This window comes from Hippocampus guttulatus, chromosome 17 (assembly GCF_054856545.1).
Source record: "Hippocampus guttulatus isolate MCC_2025c chromosome 17, RoL_Hgut_1.0, whole genome shotgun sequence".
Classification (NCBI taxonomy): Eukaryota; Metazoa; Chordata; class Actinopteri; order Syngnathiformes; family Syngnathidae; genus Hippocampus; species Hippocampus guttulatus.
The window spans coordinates 3605941-3624896 of NC_141277.1; the positions used below are offsets into that span (position 1 = coordinate 3605941).

At 43.9% G+C, this 18956-nt stretch overlaps 4 protein-coding genes across 4 annotated transcripts in view; 1 reads left to right on the forward strand and 3 right to left on the reverse strand.

Moving 5' to 3' along the window:
* The window catches only part of dym (dymeclin), a 34523-nt gene extending 23349 nt beyond the window's left edge, over nucleotides 1–11174 (reverse strand). The window contains exons 1-13 of the mRNA XM_086134266.1: nucleotides 10981–11174; nucleotides 9981–10171; nucleotides 9552–9604; nucleotides 9348–9441; nucleotides 8700–8836; nucleotides 7460–7532; nucleotides 6357–6482; nucleotides 5528–5667; nucleotides 1765–1950; nucleotides 1149–1324; nucleotides 805–930; nucleotides 607–720; nucleotides 428–522 (exon numbers count right to left, since the gene is read on the reverse strand). Of these exons, the coding sequence (XP_085990392.1) occupies nucleotides 428–522; nucleotides 607–720; nucleotides 805–930; nucleotides 1149–1324; nucleotides 1765–1950; nucleotides 5528–5667; nucleotides 6357–6482; nucleotides 7460–7532; nucleotides 8700–8836; nucleotides 9348–9441; nucleotides 9552–9604; nucleotides 9981–10120 (1460 nt within the window). The 5' untranslated portion in view covers nucleotides 10121–10171; nucleotides 10981–11174. The remainder of the gene's footprint in view (nucleotides 1–427; nucleotides 523–606; nucleotides 721–804; nucleotides 931–1148; nucleotides 1325–1764; nucleotides 1951–5527; nucleotides 5668–6356; nucleotides 6483–7459; nucleotides 7533–8699; nucleotides 8837–9347; nucleotides 9442–9551; nucleotides 9605–9980; nucleotides 10172–10980) is intronic.
* Nucleotides 11175–11949: 775 nt separating this feature from the next.
* Nucleotides 11950–12899, reverse strand: c21h18orf32 (chromosome 21 C18orf32 homolog). Its single transcript, XM_086135676.1, has 3 exons — nucleotides 12809–12899; nucleotides 12297–12500; nucleotides 11950–12208 (listed from the first exon to the last, which is right to left on the reverse strand). The coding sequence occupies exons 2-3, from the start codon at nucleotides 12477–12479 to the stop codon at nucleotides 12143–12145; spliced, it is 249 nt and encodes an 82-aa protein (XP_085991802.1). The 5' UTR covers nucleotides 12480–12500; nucleotides 12809–12899; the 3' UTR covers nucleotides 11950–12142.
* Nucleotides 12900–12916: 17 nt separating this feature from the next.
* Nucleotides 12917–15347, forward strand: rad1 (RAD1 homolog (S. pombe)). The gene is made up of 7 exons (XM_086135675.1): nucleotides 12917–13011; nucleotides 13482–13683; nucleotides 13751–13859; nucleotides 13972–14129; nucleotides 14414–14514; nucleotides 14586–14684; nucleotides 14789–15347. The coding sequence occupies exons 2-7, from the start codon at nucleotides 13489–13491 to the stop codon at nucleotides 14964–14966; spliced, it is 840 nt and encodes a 279-aa protein (XP_085991801.1). The 5' UTR covers nucleotides 12917–13011; nucleotides 13482–13488; the 3' UTR covers nucleotides 14967–15347.
* A 796-nt stretch (nucleotides 15348–16143) lies between these two features.
* brix1 (biogenesis of ribosomes BRX1) lies at nucleotides 16144–18735 on the reverse strand. The gene is made up of 10 exons (XM_086134988.1): nucleotides 18570–18735; nucleotides 18292–18403; nucleotides 18001–18044; nucleotides 17792–17862; nucleotides 17653–17702; nucleotides 17502–17575; nucleotides 17378–17428; nucleotides 16959–17060; nucleotides 16745–16873; nucleotides 16144–16451 (listed from the first exon to the last, which is right to left on the reverse strand). Exons 1-10 carry the CDS (start codon nucleotides 18717–18719, stop codon nucleotides 16200–16202), a joined length of 1035 nt encoding a protein of 344 aa, XP_085991114.1. The 5' UTR covers nucleotides 18720–18735; the 3' UTR covers nucleotides 16144–16199.
* Nucleotides 18736–18956: the final 221 nt, after the last annotated feature.

An 18956-nucleotide genomic window follows, 5' to 3' on the forward strand; every position in this document is an offset into this window, starting at 1 on the left:
GCGTGTGTATGTGTCAGCGAGGGGAGGAAACGCTCTTTCCTGCGCGGTCAGAAGTTGACAATCTGAAGTGAATGGCTCGAAGTGTGTGTGCACAGGCGCGTGCGTGTGCGTGTGCGTGCGTGTGTGCGTGTGTGTGTGTCCTCACAAATCTTCCCTGGATGTTGCATAATGTTATCCTCTGAAAGCAACTGCAGCGCACACTCAATATTTTATATTTTGTACTTGCTCTGCACACACGCGCACACGCACACTGCAAATTCACAGTGGCATCCGATGTTTTTGTGCTGATTCGACATAAATTATAAAAATGACATGGCTGGGTTGGGTATTTGTGTTTCATAGTATTTGTATTTGTTTTTTATTCATTTGTTGTGTATTCTATATGAAAGGTGTTTCGTAAATGGAGAAAACAAGAAAATATTACTACCTGATGATACGCTGGGCAGCGTACTGGTGGAGACATCGGAACTGGGCGGACATGTTGGCAAGCGCAGCCAGACAGTTGGTGTGGAGGTATTTATCCTAGACGAAGGAGGTACCGTGATGCTATCAAACTTTATCATCAGTACTTGGGACACTTCTTTGGTGACAGAACTGCGGCTTTACCCTTGTGCGTGTCATGTTGAACTGGATGGTGCGTATCACCACCAGGATGAGCAAACTGCCGAGGGAGATCTCGGTCAATGACCTCTCAGAGTACCACGTGACGTTCTTCAAGACCTGCGATGACGGGATTGCGTAGAAAAGAAATGCGGTGAACTAGCACGTGCTTCGTGGGCTCATGCAACGACGCGGCCGACTCACCACTTCGTGGACAGAGCGGTTGAAGGCGTCATCTTCCGTGAGGATGAGGAGGATGATGAGGGCCATGTAGACATGGTGCGAGTTCCTTTCCTCCACGTGGTAAAGGATCTCCAGGATGGGCAACACCTAAGGAAACGTAAAAGCATGTTGTGTTGTTTATGCTCGGTTACCGGGAAGCTACCCAATCTTCCTCCACGTCTGTTCATTTTACGAAGTTTTAAACTCTAGCTTCTCATCATGGGTAACTGTTCATGCCTTGCCAGATGCCTAACCCCATCTGCAGTTGAGTAACTAAAGGCAGCCAGCGACTATTTGTCGAAAGATTTGGCCATCTCGGTACCCACCAGATTGTCCATGTCTGTTCTGGACAGCATGTAGGTTCTCATGTTGGCGTTCTGGTGGAGCAATGTGTAGAGCAGCAACGTGGCCTGGTCAGAGCACTGCTGCTCGCACAGCGCAGTGTACAAGCTGTTGAAATTGATCTGGAATGCGTGTGCCTGCTCCACGGCAATGGACGTGTCTATAAGGGCCACAGACAACCGTATGTTCAAGTGAGAAAATTGTAATGTCACCTTCTTGGATGAAGGATACTAAATTATATAATGGAGCCATAGTGTCCTGCTTTTTGGCAACCTTCCACCACAAATGCAGGATGTCCGCCATTGTTGCTCTTTGTCCGCACGTAAACATGTTTTCTTTTGTTTTTTTTAAATCCACAATAGTTGTGTAAAAAAATATAAAATGCAATGCAGAAATACAAAAACAACAGGGGGCGCTATAATAATTTAATTTCAGATGATGAATAGTCTGTCTGTCACGATGCAAAATGACAATAATACACAATAATCCATAATAAAATCTAAAAATCATATACAGTGGTACCTTGACTTGCATTTTACTGAGGAAACCCACATTACAAAACAAAATGGTGGCTAAAAGTACCGCCCCGGACCCCATTACCTTGTGTGTTTCTGAAGCAAGAAATTGCCTGGCGGTAGGGGTTGGGCCAGTCGGGCCCATCAGTCAAGTTGGCCAGGACCAGCAGTAAAAGGAGGCTCTGATTGGACAACGGTAAGGGGTTGTGTTCCAGATCCACCCCAACTTTGCTGCCAGCTCCGCCCAAGGTGAAGACGCTCCATAAACCACCTCAAGACATAAACATGTGATGTTACAAATAGTGTGGAACCTCCAGTTTTTGATCACAAGCATGCAAGTGGCTTAGGTGGGGAATGCCTTCAAATGAACCGCTGCACACACCACCCTGGTGTATCCAGACTGCTGGAAAATGAAAATGCATAAACGGTAATAGAAAATGAAATCTAAAAAAGCTAAAGGCTAAGCTAACTGTGAGCAGATTGCAGAGCAGGGGGAAAGATCAGACTAAACACATTAGACACCACATGATAATCACTCAGGATAATCCTTCAGCGGCATCCGACAACCGGGCGTTTGCTGACTATGATCGCAAGGAAGTAAAATTGTTGCCACTCAAAATTTGGCCTGTTTGACAGTAAGTTTGTGCCGCTTAACTTGGTTCCCATCAGCTATGTTCAGCACGGCACGCCCAAGACGTTATTCTAGGAACGCAATAGTTCTTATAAGCCAAACGGACAATGTTCTTATAAAAACTCGTAGCGTTGAAATAAAGATGTGTTGGTTGAATTGTGGTCAACCGTGGCGCGGCGCTCGTGGGAGGGACGCTTTATTAGGTATGCCACCTTAGCTTCATTGTTCAAGTGGCATTCGTCAACAGGTTATAAATCACAGTGCCACTGAGCTATAAATTAAAGGTGCACTTAATATTCTGTCATATCTCTCTAATCTATAGATCACAAGTGCCAAACTTGTTGTATAATAAAGTCAGGCTGAATTATGATTCATTCGAGAATGAATGCAAGAGGAAATGAGACGCCAGACTTGATGTAATCAAGACCAGAATGGGCACAATGGAATCATAGCTGACCCTTTGCAGCGCTCGCAATCAAACAACATAGGAGGCGCCACAGAACAAAAACTGCTGAAGCCACTCTAGTCTTTCCTTTTATTCCTTTTTCTTTTGTGTGTGTGCGTGTGTATGTGTGTGTGTGTGTGCGTGTTCTTGCTGGTGGTGGTGTATATGTGTTGAGTTTCTCGAGTGAAGTGCGGGCGCGCTCAGGCGTCATGAGAAGCATGAGCATCGAGGCACACGGATGACCGCCCTCTGGCTCCTGGACGTCTAGCCACAGGGTAGCTGTGATGATGCAAGCTTGGGGCCGGGTGGGGGTTCTGATGGGCAGTCTTCCAGCCTGACAGGTAGAGCCAAGTCTACATGTTGCCATCTAGTGGTGAAGCTTAAAAGGGCAGGGTAATTCTTCATCTGACTATATCACATAATTTGCTTATGGAACCCTAAAATTGACACTGGGTGAGCTTTCGCCTTAATGTCCTTTTGGGAAGGTGTATTTTAACAAGCATGTGCCCTTTTAGATTGACTGTAATGTTCTGTTGTTTACAGCAGTAAATCTTGAAATTCTTCTTTTCTTCCTCTTAATGTAGTTTTGGAATTGTGGTCCAAAAATTGAAGTGGTCAGTGATTGTGGGTGTGTAACTCCAGTGAGGGAGGAGAAACATGACTTCACTACAGAGCCAAACTTCTCACATTCACACACACATACGCACTGAGAGAAAACAAGATCTTAAGAGAGACGGACGGCGCCAACCTGTGACACAGCCTTGCTCCAAGCATCACTGGCACCACAGTGACTGGCCCAACTGTGTCACTGAAGCCAGTATGGCTGCCACATTTCCTGCACTCACACACATTGACTGAGCTTTATTCTACCTGAGCAGCAGCAGCAATTTTTTTTTTAACCTCTAAATAACTACTGTGACTGCTTCGCCTGTGGCCAGTCGCTCAGTTGGGGGGAGGAGGAGTAGAGAGGTGACAAGGAGACAGGGGAAGGAAAAAGCAAGGGATGGAAAAGGTCACACACGTACACAGAGGTCAATGCACCGAGAGTTGTAGACTTGGGTCATAAACATGGTGACGCTGCATTTAACCGTTATGCTGCACACAAATGGAATCAGCTTCCAACAGAAGTGACGTCTGTTCCGAGCGTAAATTCTTTTAAATACAGAGTAAAAATTGTACTAGTGCCAATAAAAGATTGTGGCTAGCTCAATTATTTAAGATGCCCATCGCTGTCGAAGATGAAGACACCACTGCTCAACAGACTCACAGCAAGGCTTTAGGTCATGTGCTGCAAAGTGGCCATCGATGGACCAGAAGAGGAGGCACTGTACTCCAAGGAAACCACAGCCGAGGCAACAAATTAAATGTACATTGTGATCAAAACTGAGCGTTGTTATATTCATAAAAGGGAAACATTTTTCGAACAGCTTGTGTATTGGGTCTGTTTAGAGATTAGTGTGCCTCATCAAAGATGAAAGAAGACAGACGAGACACTCGGGATGTTTCTGGGGCTGTACAGAGTCAGACAAGATGACAACACTGTTCTGATAACCTCACACATATCAGCACATTGTATGTTCAAAAGCACACATTTTCCCATGACGCATACAAAACAGCGCAGAAATAAAAAAAAAAGGTTCCTCCAGCGGCTCAGAGAATAAAACAAGACCTAAACGTGTAAAAATTCTCCTTTCGGAGTTCTTGCTTCACATGAGTTCTGTTGTTTGAATTGCAAACAACATTTTCCACATGGAAATGGAATGTGCACGCTTCACGAGACGGGAGAAATAAAGCAAGCGCTGTCGCCGTGCGGCGACCATATGAGTCGCCCTGTGTCTTTGTTGAAGTGCGTGTGTGTACAAGGGAGGCGGCTGCAGACAGACAGGCTCTGGGGGATTACAGAAGAGGACAGGGCACCATAACTCATCATCAGGCCCGTCTGTGGCCGTTGACACACACACACACACACACACACACACACACACGGCAGTGAATGCCGATGCCTCAGTGGATGTGCTCTGCCACCATCGCACCACAAAGAAAGCTTTTCTGCAGGGGAAGCTCGTGGGCGCACATCCGTGCTAACAAGCATTCAAACAAGACAGACATAGGTCCAGAATGCAACAACGGGGCCAGTTCACACGCACACAAGCCGCGATGCTCATTTTTGACCCATCACTTTCATCGATGCAGCTTTGTATGCCCGGACGGCATACACATTCATTCCTCTAATCATTTATGGCTCGGGTATGAAACAAAAGACAAGAGAAGGGGGAAAAACTGGCGACACGTTTGTACTTTTTCAGGGCAATACATTGATTGCTTTGCTGTGACAATTCCCTTAAAAATATTTTTGCAAACTAAAGATGTTGCAGAGCAATTTAAAAACGGCTAACGCGCTGATCACGAGAATGAATGAAATACCTGTGCAAAGATTCGAGGCCCAATAAATGATGTACATAATTGGCAATACATATCCTTGTTGAAAAACAACACTTTGAGAAATTCATAGTAAAGTTCACAAATAGTAAAAAGTTCATTGGGGAAAAAAAAAACCCACAGAGTTTTTGTTTTTTTCGTTTTTGTTTTTTTTGTAATTTGTTTTTCAAGAATCTGCATTGAGAATCGTTAGGAACCAGAATCGAATCAAGGACCCAAATCTGAATCGGAATTGTCCAACGATGCCCAACCCTCGGTGTCTATCAATTTGGTGTAGGTCACGCTACTCGCTATTCAGGTTCAAGCAGGCTATTTGTGTGTGTGTGGTCTTACTTGCCACGCCAGATGCCAGGCCGTAGAGCAGGCCGCCCTCCGCTTTGGGCTCAAAGATGTGTGTTGCTGGCGGCGGACATTTTTCCTGCCTGATGAAGTTATAGAGCAGCGTCTTCACCAGGCGACTTGTCAGTGACAAACTGGGGGCGGGGGAAAAAAAGTACATGTTTTCCCTCTTTGCTTAACGATATAGAAATATTGACAACAGTCCACTGATATTCTGCACGACAACGGGTGCTGGGAGTGACTTTTGCTCATATAACTTGGGAGCAGGAGTATTTCGGACAGGAAAGAAGCAGGAATTTGGGTCGGAAACCCATGGAATGCAGGTCATCACTTAAAATTCAGACTTGGCGCTCGCGTCCCAGACGGCAAGCGAAGGGTCACGGGGGAAACGGCGGGGCGATGGCCACTTGGACGTTTCCCTGTTTTTAAGACCGTAGCGGAATAACACATGAGGACATTGTTTGTGATGAAACTGTCTGGCAGCGCAGAGAAGCAGACAGAGGCCTGCGACGGTCCCACGACAGACTGGAGGAGATCCAAAACGCTTTGTGTCATCGACAGAATGTGGACGGCCCGCTACGGGAACAAAGCGTTTGTACAACTTTGAGGAGACACTTTGCAACTCTGGCTTGAGGAAAGGTGCGATGACAACCAAAGAACCAGAAACTCTTGTGATGTGTGACAGCAGTACAAATGTTCGTGGATTGACTGCAACATTTTTTTTTCTTTTTCTTTTCCATTACCTCTCATGGAGGGAAAAAAAAGAATAAATCACGTGTCGACCACCATTCCAGAAAATGTGTGCATTTGTGTGTTGGCTCACCATCGTCCATTCATGACATGGCGGTAGATCAACCCATCTCTGAGGATGTCTTTGCAGAACAGCTGGTAGGAAAAGAACACCAGCAGCGTGGTGACGGCTTCAAACAGGATGCTGTAGGTGATGTCACTGCAGGGACACAAGACGTCGGTGTGGACATTAAAGTCGTAGCATCAATTAATAGCTTGTCACTGAGTGAACGTCATCTCTATTGCTGTTGTGGCAACGCTGGATTATATATCGGGGCCTATGATAGAAATGGATCAGTCAAGACACCTTTTGACTGTGAGCCAGACATGCTTCAATCAATCAATCAATTCTCAAGGCCCCTCCCCACTTTTTCACCTAACCAAGACATTTCCAACAACTGTGTCCTTGCCAGGCCGCAACGGGGCCTCGTGGTCACTGCACCTGCCACACGGTCAAGAAGTTGTGGGTTGGAATCTTGGCCGCGTGGAGGTTGCATGTTCTCCCCGGTGCTTGAGTGGGTTTTCTCCAGCTTCCTCCCACATTCCCAAAACACAAATGTCAGGTTCATCGAAGAATGTGAGTCTGAATGGTTGTTTGTCTGGAGTAGATGCCCTGTGACCGACTGGCGCGATCGAAAAATGGAGACAGCAAGTCTGACATTTGGAGGTTTTACCCATTGCCATGGGTCCTTCAAACACAAGACATTTATCAGGGTGAAATATTTTTCAAACTGAATCCTGCATGTGAAACAGACACACAGATGACAATTGCAAGGACACTTCTGAATTCTCGTCAAGGCGTGTGCGTGGAGCATAGTGGAAAGGATGATCTTTATCAGTTTCCCATATGTATACAATGACTACAAATGAAAAAGATGATGAGAGGGAGTGACAAACTGTATATAGGTCACCACAATTTCATTGTTTTTTTCTTTTAAGTCGCCTATGCAAAATGTCAGACAAGTTGCATTATTAAATTGCCGTGTGGGAACAGTTGGGGCATTGTGATCATCCCGGTCACCGTAAGTGCCTTTTTTTCCCCAATAGTCTGAGCACATCTTGACCTTTTTTGAAATGTGCACAAGTGACGTTCATGATTCGTGCGCACGCGCGCACACACACGCAGAAAGTGCTTACAGCAGCGGTACTTCAACGATCAGGTGCACAAGGTTGGATAACAGCTCTTCAAGGAGGTCCTCATGGCTCGCTCCTAGAGGAGACAAAGAGAGATGTTAAAAGCCCTTTTTATGCTGCCTGTAAAATCTTGACATTTTGCACCATTGTTCCGTGCTGTGATTCTGTATGAAGGCCACAGACAGAGAATGGAGGGACTAAGTTGACCTGGCAATTTTCCAGCTTTCAAGGCAGTTTCAGAGACGAAACAGAGGAAGATCGGTGCCGTACGTAGTCCATTTTACACTGTCTGGAAAATAAAATGTTAGACTGCCTTGTTCCACCCTGTGTGACTGTTCTATATGCACCAATGAGGATGGAGAGGCGAAGGAGATGTCAAAGAGCCAAGATGGAGCCAAAGGTGCCATGGTATAACCCAGCACCTCAGCTCCATCTTGGCTCACCCTGGCTTGCACGCCTAAAGGGGGGATGGGCCTTCAGATAGTTGCTCGTCTCATTTTCCCTTGTGTGTGATGTCACTGTAGTGCAGAACTCTTGTGGGCGTGGTTTATTCCCCCATTCATTCTTAATGGGAGAATGGTGCTGGGTGCTGAGATACTGGGTGATACTACGGCACCTCGGCTCCTTCTTGGCTCACGCTGGCTTCTATGCCTCCCCTCAGTCCCCCCAAGGGGGGGGATGAGCCTTCAGATAGTTGCTGGTCTCATTTTCCCTTGTGTGTGACGTCAGTGTGGTGCCGAAGACTTGTGGGTGTGGCTTATTCCCCATTCATTCTTAATGGGAGAGTGGTGCCTTGTGCCGAGGTTGCTGGGAATACGACGGCACCTCGGCTCCATCTTGGCTCAAACTGGCTTCTATGCCCCAAGGCGGGATGGGCCTTCAGATAGTTGCTGGTCTCATTTTCCCTTGAGTGTGACGTCAGTGTGGTGTCGAAGTATTGTGGGCGTGGCTTATTCCCCATTCAACCTTTATGGGAGAGTGGTGCCGGGTTCCAAGGTGAATGGAATTTGAATAAGGAAGGAAAATAGTCAAAACATTATGAGTTCATATCACGGAAGGACCCCATAAGCACATCCATCAATAAAGGTACACGACTTTCCCAGCTTTCTTGAACGCAGCACAAGTCACTTAATTATATGGGATTGTTTGTCAGTTTCCATGCCCTCTCTGACCACAACTTCCTGGCCTTGACCACCTCCGTGCTGAGATGCGTGTTGGCATGAGACTGGCTGACATGGCTCACCTCCACAGGAGCCTGGCGCCCTCTCCTGGTAACTGAACTGCAAATGAAGCTCCTGCTCACTCATCTCGCGGATGAACACCTTGAGCAGGCAGCGGATCATGAAGAGGGCGTTGTGGGCCTGCCAGATGAATAGCTGACTGCAGAGGAGAGTAGATATCACATTATAACACATTTTGGATGCAGGTTAACTGGAATGACAGATAAGAATGGTAAAATTGTATTTAAAAGCAGTGGCTATTTGTTATTATAAGTGTCATAATTGCAACTTTCATTACAAAAAAACAAAAAGCAAAAACATGAATGTTGAGTTAAATCTTTCTCATCCCGTGAATGACTGTTCAAGAAAAATGAAAGTCAAACGTATGATACTTTTGCCTAACACCTTTGTCGCTCACTATAGTTTTCAATACTAAAGCGGTTAAGGTCTTTTCTACACTTGGGTTTCCAAATCTGGAAAAAAATGGAAGGCAACTGAAGTAGAAAAGTTTGGCAACACTTGAATCCAAATATAATAACTCTAAGTGACATTGCTTTTCCAATAGAATTGATGACGGCAACCTCGCCCGTCCTGCTTTTGATTAACTCTGCCATCTTAGACACATTAACAAGGAACACTGATGACGAACACAAAAAGCTTCCCACACTCACTCTTGGCATTCTGTGGAGATTTTGAGCTCCTTTGTCCGTCCCAGGAAGATTCTAACCAGAGCGCCAAGGTTTCCTGTTCTGGGATTGTTTTCAACTGAAAACAGGGTGGAAGAAAAACATCACACAAGGTGCAGCATGCAATGCAACTTTCCATGTGCCTGACTGCAGTATTGATCAATTTATCAATTAAGAAAGTTGCCATACTGAGGAGCTTGGCCAGTGGTAACACAGCCTCTTCCAGTAACTTGGAGTCTCCACTGAAGAGAAAGAGATAAACAAAAATCCACATTCATCACACAATGTTCACTACAATTTTTTTGCTTATCCATTGATAGAAACACCTATTTTTTTTATCCGCTTCACACTGCCATGCCACTTATCAATTGTGCCCCTTGAGAGGAAAAAAAAACAAAACATTTTTTAAATTATGTCACTGGAACTATGCAGCCTAACACTGCTTTCACAGGAACAAATCACTAACTAGTCAATCCCTTTATGCTCAACCAGGACGAAAAAAACATGATGAATCATTACTCAAGTGACAGTCGGCTTTGCAAACATCCTGGAATACTGGAGGATCCTGGGTGGGACTTAACCGCTTCAGACATGTGACTAGACTTCTGCGCCAAGTACCTGCTGGTGGGACTGATGACGGTAAAGGAGATGAGCTGATTCCAGAAGGGGTCATTCTCCGATATGGACTCGGTGCCCACCAGAACCTTGAGGCTGGGATTGTTGGGCAGGTCACTGAGCTGGCTGGTGTTGGCTCCCATCTCCAGACTCAATGCTGCCTCACTGCTTGTTTGCTGGGCATATGCCAAGACCTGCACACATGAAAGTACTTGAAATGTAACAACGGTCAGTCATATGTTTGAAATACTACACACATACCGAATACTGAAATAGGCAACTGTGATCACCCTTTTCCTCATCTTGGCCTTACAACTTCAAACATGTTTGATATCATCACAAATCTTTCAATCTTTGCAGTGATGAAACACAACCAACAACTGACAGATGAGCTCTAACAAAACCGGACACTCTCCCAAGAGCATGATGGGAAAAATTCGGATGCAGGAGGGACGGGGGGGGTGCAGAAAGAATGTAGTCTTGTAAATAGTGACCCAGCAAAATTCATCGTCTTTGTAAAATCTCAGTCCGCGACGAGGCTGTAACTAAAAACTATAATTTGTATTTAAATGTGGGCAGGTGTGAGATGATGTTTTTCTAAGGGTCTTTTCCAAATCTTCCCAAAGGACTCTGATGTACAGATAGCTTTAGCAGCTTTTGGGCAATGGGGGGCAGGAGGGGTACACCCTTAATTGGTCGCCGGCAAATTGCAGTTTATATGTAGACAATCATTCACACTCGTTAATCCTTCGTTAGAGGTGCCTTATGGCGAGAGAAGCAGATTAAACCATTAACTAGACATCAACCAGTTGCAGAGCACAAACAAACAAGCGTTCGCACCCCTGGACAATTTCGAATCTTGATGACGTGATGCTGCTATCGTTGTGACTGCGACATGACGGCGACCATTTAATTACGCTTGAATAACTAGAGAAAGTTGAGGTTGTTGCTATAACAGCTAACGTTAGCCGCGAGTTCGCCATCAGCTGACCGCTGAGCTTACCTGTCACAAACGCTTCTCGCCGCTCCCTCCTCTCGTTACCAGTAGGACTGCTAAATAAATGCACCCCGTGTTGCGTCACTTAATGTTATCCAGGTGTAAGGTTAAAATGTGCAAGCGTCAAATTTGAGTCATTCCAGAGAAGAGAGAAGTTTTGCTACACACTCCTTCGCCTCCATGTTGAACACGTCGCGGCCTTGCGTGATGACGTCTGGTAAGGGGAGGGTCATATGCGTTGTGACGTCACATGTCTGTCCTCGATTTAGAATTCTCTTTAAAAATCTGCTTTATGATGACATACCTAGACTGGAATGTCTAATTGTTAGTACTGTATATATTTCCTGTTTGTTGGGAAAAAAAACTCGGTTTACAAGGGAGGTGTGTTTTTACCTTGCCAACGTAACACAAACGAGTCCGCAATTGTTAAAAAGTCAATTAAATGAACAGTTCTAGGCCATAAATATAAAACAATAAAGTGAAATAAAGGGAACTGTGAGTGCTTTCTTAGGAGTCGTTAGGGACAAAATTCCAGTTACCTTCAAACCAACTGAAACACTCATACTCATCGCACTGAAATCCGTTATTCTGAAATATGTGCTCAGTACTGTGTTAGAGCATTTCGGCGATGTATTAAAAAGGTGGCGTGTATGAGAGTGTTTATGGTGCCATTCACACTCACATTCACACCTATGAACAGTTTAGATACAAAACCCAAATCTCAGAACTGAGAGACGCGGTAACCACCATGACAGCATACTGCCTTGTTCAAATTATATATAGTATTTATTTCCCCCAAAATTAAATCTCGATTTTTTTTAAATTATCTTAACTGAACTGTATTTATAGAGCACTTACAAACAGCCATCGCTGCATACAAAGTACATGCTGTACAATTATTAAGAATAGTCCAAGAGTAGAATGATTTCCTTTCACAAGTCTCAAATAGTTATAATTAATACATATCAAACAGTCTTTCTATAAGTATTTTTTAATAATTTCACCATCAGGGTGGATGTGGTCAAAAGAAAAAGAGCTGCAATATTTAACAATACTGTGACAAGGTCAATAAACTACATGTCATCTGGAACATTTTGAATGCAACATCTAAAAATATTTACAGTTTTATTAGTTTTGCTGTAGAACAATTTACAACCAGTCAGAATGATCAGTCTGTCTTCTTATCGCCTGCTACAGTGGATCCATTGGCAGTGATGTCTCCATTGTGGTTGAGCTGGAACAAAGAAAGAATGAGTGGATCATTTTTTTGAATTATTTGATTTTATTATACTCTGATTATTATTTTTTGGCTTTCATCTTACCTCCTTGGATGTCCCGTTACAATTCTCACCGACAGCTGTGTCACCTGTGGCGGATTCCTGCACTGCTTTTTTGGTCCAGAATGTATTGATGATGGGCGAGATGAAAGGGTAGAGAATGGGCTCCAGAAACCTCTTGTAGACCCACAACAGAACTGGGATGACAATGCAGGGTATGCACACCATGGCTGCAGCCAAGTTACGAGCCTACAACACAGAAACAGATGTTAATACTACATTGTTATTCGTGTAGTGATGTTGTGAAAGACAGTTGTAAGTTAGTGGCAAAAATACAAATTTATTGACCCATTTAATACAAAAGATTACACAATTTATTAATACAATCCACCAAATGCCACCATCATATATTCTTGAGGTTTTGTTTATTTAACGACTATTGCGTCATATGACGAGCTACGTGACTAACGCTGACTTTCTGTCAGACATTCTGGTGATAAATTAAGTTACACCGTTAAATAGTACAAATAATCACGGGTTTCCATCACAAGGCTCACCTTTTATAGATGAAAAGCAGAAACTCTCACTGCGCTCCTGTCATAGAAACCGAACAATCGAGAAGGCGGAAGCCAATGCGCACGCGCATAATCTACTTCCGCTGCAAAGCGTCAAGCAGGAGGCGGATGTAGTGGCATCGCAGCCGCCTGACTAAAAACAAACAAACAAACAAAACAACTAAATGGATATCTGAACTGTAACTGTGTGAGTGACTTTTACGCTTTTCTGTTTGCTTGTTTATTAAGTCAGATCTAATATTAAGTGGTACATATTTTTTAAATGTCTAATGTTAAAATAAACGACGTGAAGTTAGCTATGTAAAAAGTCATGTAACAATGGCAAGCGGATTCAACTTTTCAAAGTCACGTTTGATTATCCGGAATTAGTATGATCGACATCAACAATTTATTTCAGACTTGTCGTAATTACATTTTGAATGTTTGGAAGTTGGGGGGGGGACGAGCGCACCAAGACTGCCAACATCGATTGTATTTTCACCCATGGAGATAGCACTTCATCACCAAGATGATGTACAACATTTGTTTATTCGTGTAGCGGATATGATCTTGCGGTGCATGCTGCAGACAAATCACCACCACTGGCCACACCAAACACCATTGTGAGGTCACAATTTGACCTTATTTTTTAATACATCGCCCCTCCCCTCTCCAGCGCCACAATGCCACTTTTGATGCAGTCGCAGAGCGACGATGACCAATACGTGCTGGTGGCCACCTTGGACAATGCACGCAATTTGTCCAACATCCTAAAAGCCATAGCCTTCAAAGACCACGCCCTCTTCACCGCCACACCCAACGGCCTCAGAGTCACAGTAGAGGACTCTAAATGTCTTCAGGCCAATGCCTTCATCCAGGTTTGTTATTCTTTGTTGGGCTTGTTGAATTCTGATTGTAATAGTAATATTGAGTTGTATTTTGTAGGCTGCAATCTTCCAGGAGTTCACCATCAAGGAAGATCTGGTGGGATTGCAGATCAACCTCACAGTTCTGCTGGATTGTCTCAGTATTTTTGGAGGAAGCACAGTACCAGGTGGGGAGTTGTAAGCTCCAAATATGTCTTATTACAAGTCTCTATGTATCTACGGTAGCTATACTGTAGGATCTATCATGCATATGAACAGTGTCTTCTGTATATGCCTCAGGCATGTCAACCGCCCTGCGACTGTGCTACAGAGGCTATGGTCACCCCCTGACCCTGTTCCTGGAGGAGGGTGGTGTGGTGACCGTTTGCAAGATCAACACGCAGGAGCCAGAGGAGCCGATTGACTTTGAGTTCTGCAGTAGTAACGTCACAAACAAGGTGGAGGTCAAAGCTAGCGGAACGTCTGCTGTCACGGCAGAAGGGTAGTTGTGATGGAAAAGTATTGTGATAACAATAAAAACCTGAAATAATGAACTACAGTGCAGCAGTAGCATAGTGATGGAAGTGGTTAGAGTTGTGGCTGCTGCGTACATTATAGCTTACTCAGTGTGTGTGAGTGCACAGAAAGGGTACCAGTGATGGGAAAAAGTGTGAGGATAACTTGAAACCAAAATGATTTGTTACGGTACCCCTAATGATTATTTCTGTGTTTTTTCCTAAAGGTGATCCTGCTGTCTGAGAGTTTAAAGGAGGCTTTTTCTGAACTGGACATGACCAGCGAGGTGCTGCAGATCACCATGTCCCTTAGCCAGCCTTACTTTCGGTAAGCCCCTCCCAACCTTTTTACTGAAGGCATTTAATGATTTTACTTTTGATGCGTTCACCTCACTACAGGCTGTCAACCTTTGGCAATGCCGGAAGCGCGCATTACGATTACCCCAAAGATTCTGACATGATGGAGCTGTTCGATTGCACCACAACGCAAACTAACAAGTGAGTGTGTGTGTTTTAATACTTTGTGTTACAAGTCAAAATCTGAAGAAACCTAAAGGTTTTTCCAGGAAATTCAGCTTACATTTAGCGCTCTGTCCAACCAGGTACAAAATGTCGCTACTGAAGCCGTCCACCAAGGCGCTGGCGTTGTCGAGCAAAGTGTCCGTGAGGACCGACAGCAGGGGGGTCCTGTCGCTGCAGTACCTGGTGCGCAACGACGACGGACAAATCTGCTTTGTGGATTACTACTGCTGTCCCGATGAGGAAGTGGATGACGAGTGATTGTTCCCCCAAAAATGTGGCAAGGCAGCTTTCAACAAGAGTTTGGTACAAGTAAATTGTGGACAAAATGGGTTCAAAATGATTGAACTTGCTGCTCATTCCAGCACTTTCATATTTTTTGCTCTCTTTGTGGATATACTTCTAGACTTGGGTGTATTATAACAGGCAGCATTTTTTTCTAAGCGTGTCTCCATTCGATAATAATGAAAATCGACCTGATAGAAAGCATTAAAAAAAAGCACTCAATTGCTAAAGTTCGAGTGTCCATAGTCATCTTTACATAGTGAAGGCCAGTAGAAGTCACAAGCTGCTACGTTTATCTGTATTATTGTCAATAAATGTTTTGTTTTTCACACAATACAATAAACTTTATACACCACACATTAGTCTTATCTCTCGTTGAACTTTAACAAGTGGACATGTATAGAAATCTTTATTTGCATCAACTTATGGTTTGTACATTTGTAATAGACTTTGTGGGCACCCTGCTAATCGAGACCAACACAATTTTATGGAAATGTTGGTCGAGCAGGACAACGGCAAACCAAGCTCAATCAAGGAGAGAGAAAGCATAACCGTTGTATCATTTAATTGTAGCCTAGCAACCTCATCGGCACATGAAACTAAATCCTGGCTGCTCAGTGCAAGTTGGCTCATTGGTTTGAGTGATGGTCAAATGCAACCACGACCTCAAAGCTGGTTTCAGAATTGAATCGCACTGCTTCAAAATAATGCTTTGGAGCTTGTGTCGGTCTGCAAATATCACATGACGTCTGACGTTTGAAGCGTAGAGTAATTGACTGTTTCCCTCTTTAATGACACAAGTTGCTTTAAATCCTCTCTTCCACTAGATGTCGCTAGTGTTGCATTCACTGACGCACCAAAGCTCTAAATCCGTTTTGGCACAATTTGAAGGAAAGCTTCAATGCTTCATGAAGCTTCAGCCACCCATCTCTAGCCATAACTAAAGTCGAATAGAAGTACAAAAGTCAACTGTGTTGAGTCAAGACACTCACCTCCCAAGCAGAAATCATCCCCAATATTTGTCAGACATCACAGTTAACTTTTTGTATGAAAAGGTTTATAAATGGAAGAAAGAGATGCCATTTTTGTCTGTCACTTCCAAACTTGACAGGTGGCAACTTTAATATGGTGCATTCACAAAAAAAAAACACAATTTCAAGGAATACATGTATTTCCTACTCCTTCCTTTTCATCGATCAGTCCATCTCGTTACCTGCGCCCCATCTGCATCCTGTTCCTTTTGAACAATTTGCCTTTCTTCTTCTTCTTCTTCTCTTTTGGCTCTGGTGGCTCCGTTTCAATGGTCACGGGTTTCTCCGGCACCGGTGTATCGAAGACTCCCTCCGTCACATCACTGGAAATCTCCGGCTTGAGTTGGGCTTTCTTCACCCTCTGCAACTCCTTCACCATCTGCCTCTCACGCACACGGGCCGCCGCCGCCAGACGCAGCTCACGCCGGTGCTGAGTGAATAGGATAGCATCGTGTTAACTGTATGTCCCAAAACAGCGGCGGCGGTTCATGGCCGTGTGCTTGTAACATTTGTGAACAAGACAGGTGGATGCAATTGGAATCTTGTTTGAAGAAGAATAAAAAAGGATTAAATGTGAAACATCGAATTCCCATCCTATACAATATCAAAACATTGGCTGCACGGTTAATAACGGTTTTGGACTTTCGAGCCAATTACAACCGAGAGTTGCGATTGAAATCTTCCAGGTTCAACTGCTGGTCACAAGCGTAATGTTGATGTTACCATATTAGGTGACTTGAAGTGTGCATTTTCATAGAGGGTGGGCCCCCCAAAGCTCCCTTGGAACATCTTGATGAGGTTGAGGACGAAGCGAGGTCCAATTTCCACAAGCGCTGCATCCTCCTCGATGATCTGTGGACAACCAAAAACAAAGAAAAGTCAAATTTGACGTGGTGTGTGTGTTATTTATTTATGTATGACATGGGAAAAAAATTACTTGGTAGTTCCTGAACCAAATCCTGTTGTCTACAACCGTGAAGGTGAAGACATGGTCCACAAAGGGTTGACTCTTTGGGTGGTAACGCGGCGTGGAAAACGTCTGCAAAAAGACATCTTAATAACGACCGTTTACTTTGACAACTTTCTCTCCCATTTATTAGCCACATCTGAATAAAGATCATGTTAGAATGCATTCACAGAAAGATCAAGATTTAACTTATCGCCTCAGAAAGGCAACCCTTTCTCTAAAAGACCTGCACAACACATACAGGCTACGTAGGAGAGGAGGCATCTGTTATGCTGCCAACACAGCGTTCAAAGGCAATGTGTGGATAATGTAATGAACGAATGCATTCGGTTTCTGTAAAATGAAAGGCATTCCCTTAAAAATAGTCTATCCGGCGAGGTAGCACTCACCTGAATGAATAGTTCTTTCAGCAAAGCATAGTGGGGCTGCTTGTCAAATGTCTGCAGGGGAAACATCAAAAGACGTGAAAGCAAACCTTAATATGCCCTTGATCTTGTTTATGGCTATACTCACGGGATCGAACGACAAGAGCGGCCTCGATCCTTTCAGGCAGTTCCCTGTCATCTTGAGCTCAGCTAGTGTATGAACTGTAAGGAGTTAACATTGTTTATATTTTCAGTCATCGTAGGAATTATATTCAAGTATTGGATTGGTGGTCACTCACTATTCTGAATTAGAAATTTTGCAGATGGTCCATGAGGGCTATTTGATATCCTGCGTGACAACAAAAGTGATCATCTTTCATGGAGTTTCAGGACCGAGGTATGTTTTACATGCTAAGGAGTAGAAAGTGGGACTCTTACCACATATACAGATCCTGTTTCTTCTTGGCTTCAAAAAAGAGGCATTTGTTGCAGTTTTTCATCTCGCACACCTACAAGGACAAAACAGGTCATAAATATACATTTCTATCGTACCACCTATTTATTTTTTGTAGTGCTTGTCCTCATTCAAGTATGTAAATACATTTATGAACAATTTCCAAGATAAATCGTATACAAAGAACACTCACCTCGTTAATAACAAATAGCTTGTCCTTTCTGTCCATTTTGGTATCTAGTGGGAATTCAAATAAAATGTTTTCATTATAGTTTTAATAAATTATAATTTCTTCAGAAAAACTGCCAGTTCAGGGTGTGCTCCATCCACTGCCCGAAGACAGCTGGCATAGGGTCCAGCACGCCCGCGACCCCCGTGAAGATTAGTGGATTAGAAAATGGATGGATGGGTAGTCGGTACTAGCTAAATAGTAATTACTGTTTTGTCTTTTGTTGAGACTCTCCCAGATGTAAGCAACACTGACCTGATTTCGAATGTGGCATTATGCTCCGCAGGTCTTGCATCAAATGTCTCGTTCTGAAGTCAGTGCCTCTCGAGGAGAATATGAGAACCCTTTCCTTGTTGGTCCATTTGCCCTGAACACAATTAAAATCAACATCAGTTAAAACACTCAAACGCCATTCTAAATTTCGCTCAGGGTAACCTAATACTCAGACTCAGAGGACTAAACTTTATGAATTGGTTACCTCCTTGCTAGCAAGCTAACACCCTGCGCTACCCATAACAAGCTCAGTCACGTACCATAGAAACTGGCGGTGGAATGGTGAATTCATCTTTCTTCTCCTGTTGGTTGTCAGTGGCAGGTTCGCCTGCATCTGCGAGAGTTTTTACTTTCTTTGCTTTTTTTCCACCGGGTAACCGTCCTCCACGTTTTCGCTTGAGGGTCGACATGTTTCTTCAGAGCAACTCTCGCGTGACTGCAACCCACGTGCAATGGGACGAGAGCGACCGTCCAATTGTAGGCCTGTAGGGTTGTAAGTTGTAACTGGACTGACATTTTTGTTTTTATTTGACGATAACAACTACAGCATTCACAATTAATAACACCATAAAAATAATTACAATATTTCTGATTTATATGAATGGATGTCATATTTGAGGCAAACGGCTTTTAAAGTGTAGAAGATA

What these genes read in the sequence shown, in the direction of transcription:
- c21h18orf32 (XM_086135676.1), bottom strand. Translation starts at nt 12,479, where the DNA reads ATGGTGTGCATACCCTGCATTGTCATCCCAGTTCTGTTGTGGGTCTAC. An exon ending in GTAACGGGACATCCAAGGAG is followed by an intron (nt 12,209 to 12,296) that starts GTAAGATGAAAG and finishes TCTTTGTTCCAG; the next exon opens with CTCAACCACAATGGAGACAT.
- rad1 (XM_086135675.1), top strand. Translation starts at nt 13,489, where the DNA reads ATGCCACTTTTGATGCAGTCGCAGAGCGACGATGACCAATACGTGCTG. An exon ending in GTAGTAACGTCACAAACAAG is followed by an intron (nt 14,130 to 14,413) that starts GTGGAGGTCAAA and finishes TTTTTCCTAAAG; the next exon opens with GTGATCCTGCTGTCTGAGAG. An exon ending in CTTAGCCAGCCTTACTTTCG is followed by an intron (nt 14,515 to 14,585) that starts GTAAGCCCCTCC and finishes ACCTCACTACAG; the next exon opens with GCTGTCAACCTTTGGCAATG.
- brix1 (XM_086134988.1), bottom strand. Translation starts at nt 18,719, where the DNA reads ATGTCGACCCTCAAGCGAAAACGTGGAGGACGGTTACCCGGTGGAAAA. An exon ending in AATGCCACATTCGAAATCAG is followed by an intron (nt 18,045 to 18,291) that starts GTCAGTGTTGCT and finishes AATTCCCACTAG; the next exon opens with ATACCAAAATGGACAGAAAG. An exon ending in AAACAGGATCTGTATATGTG is followed by an intron (nt 17,703 to 17,791) that starts GTAAGAGTCCCA and finishes GTTGTCACGCAG; the next exon opens with GATATCAAATAGCCCTCATG.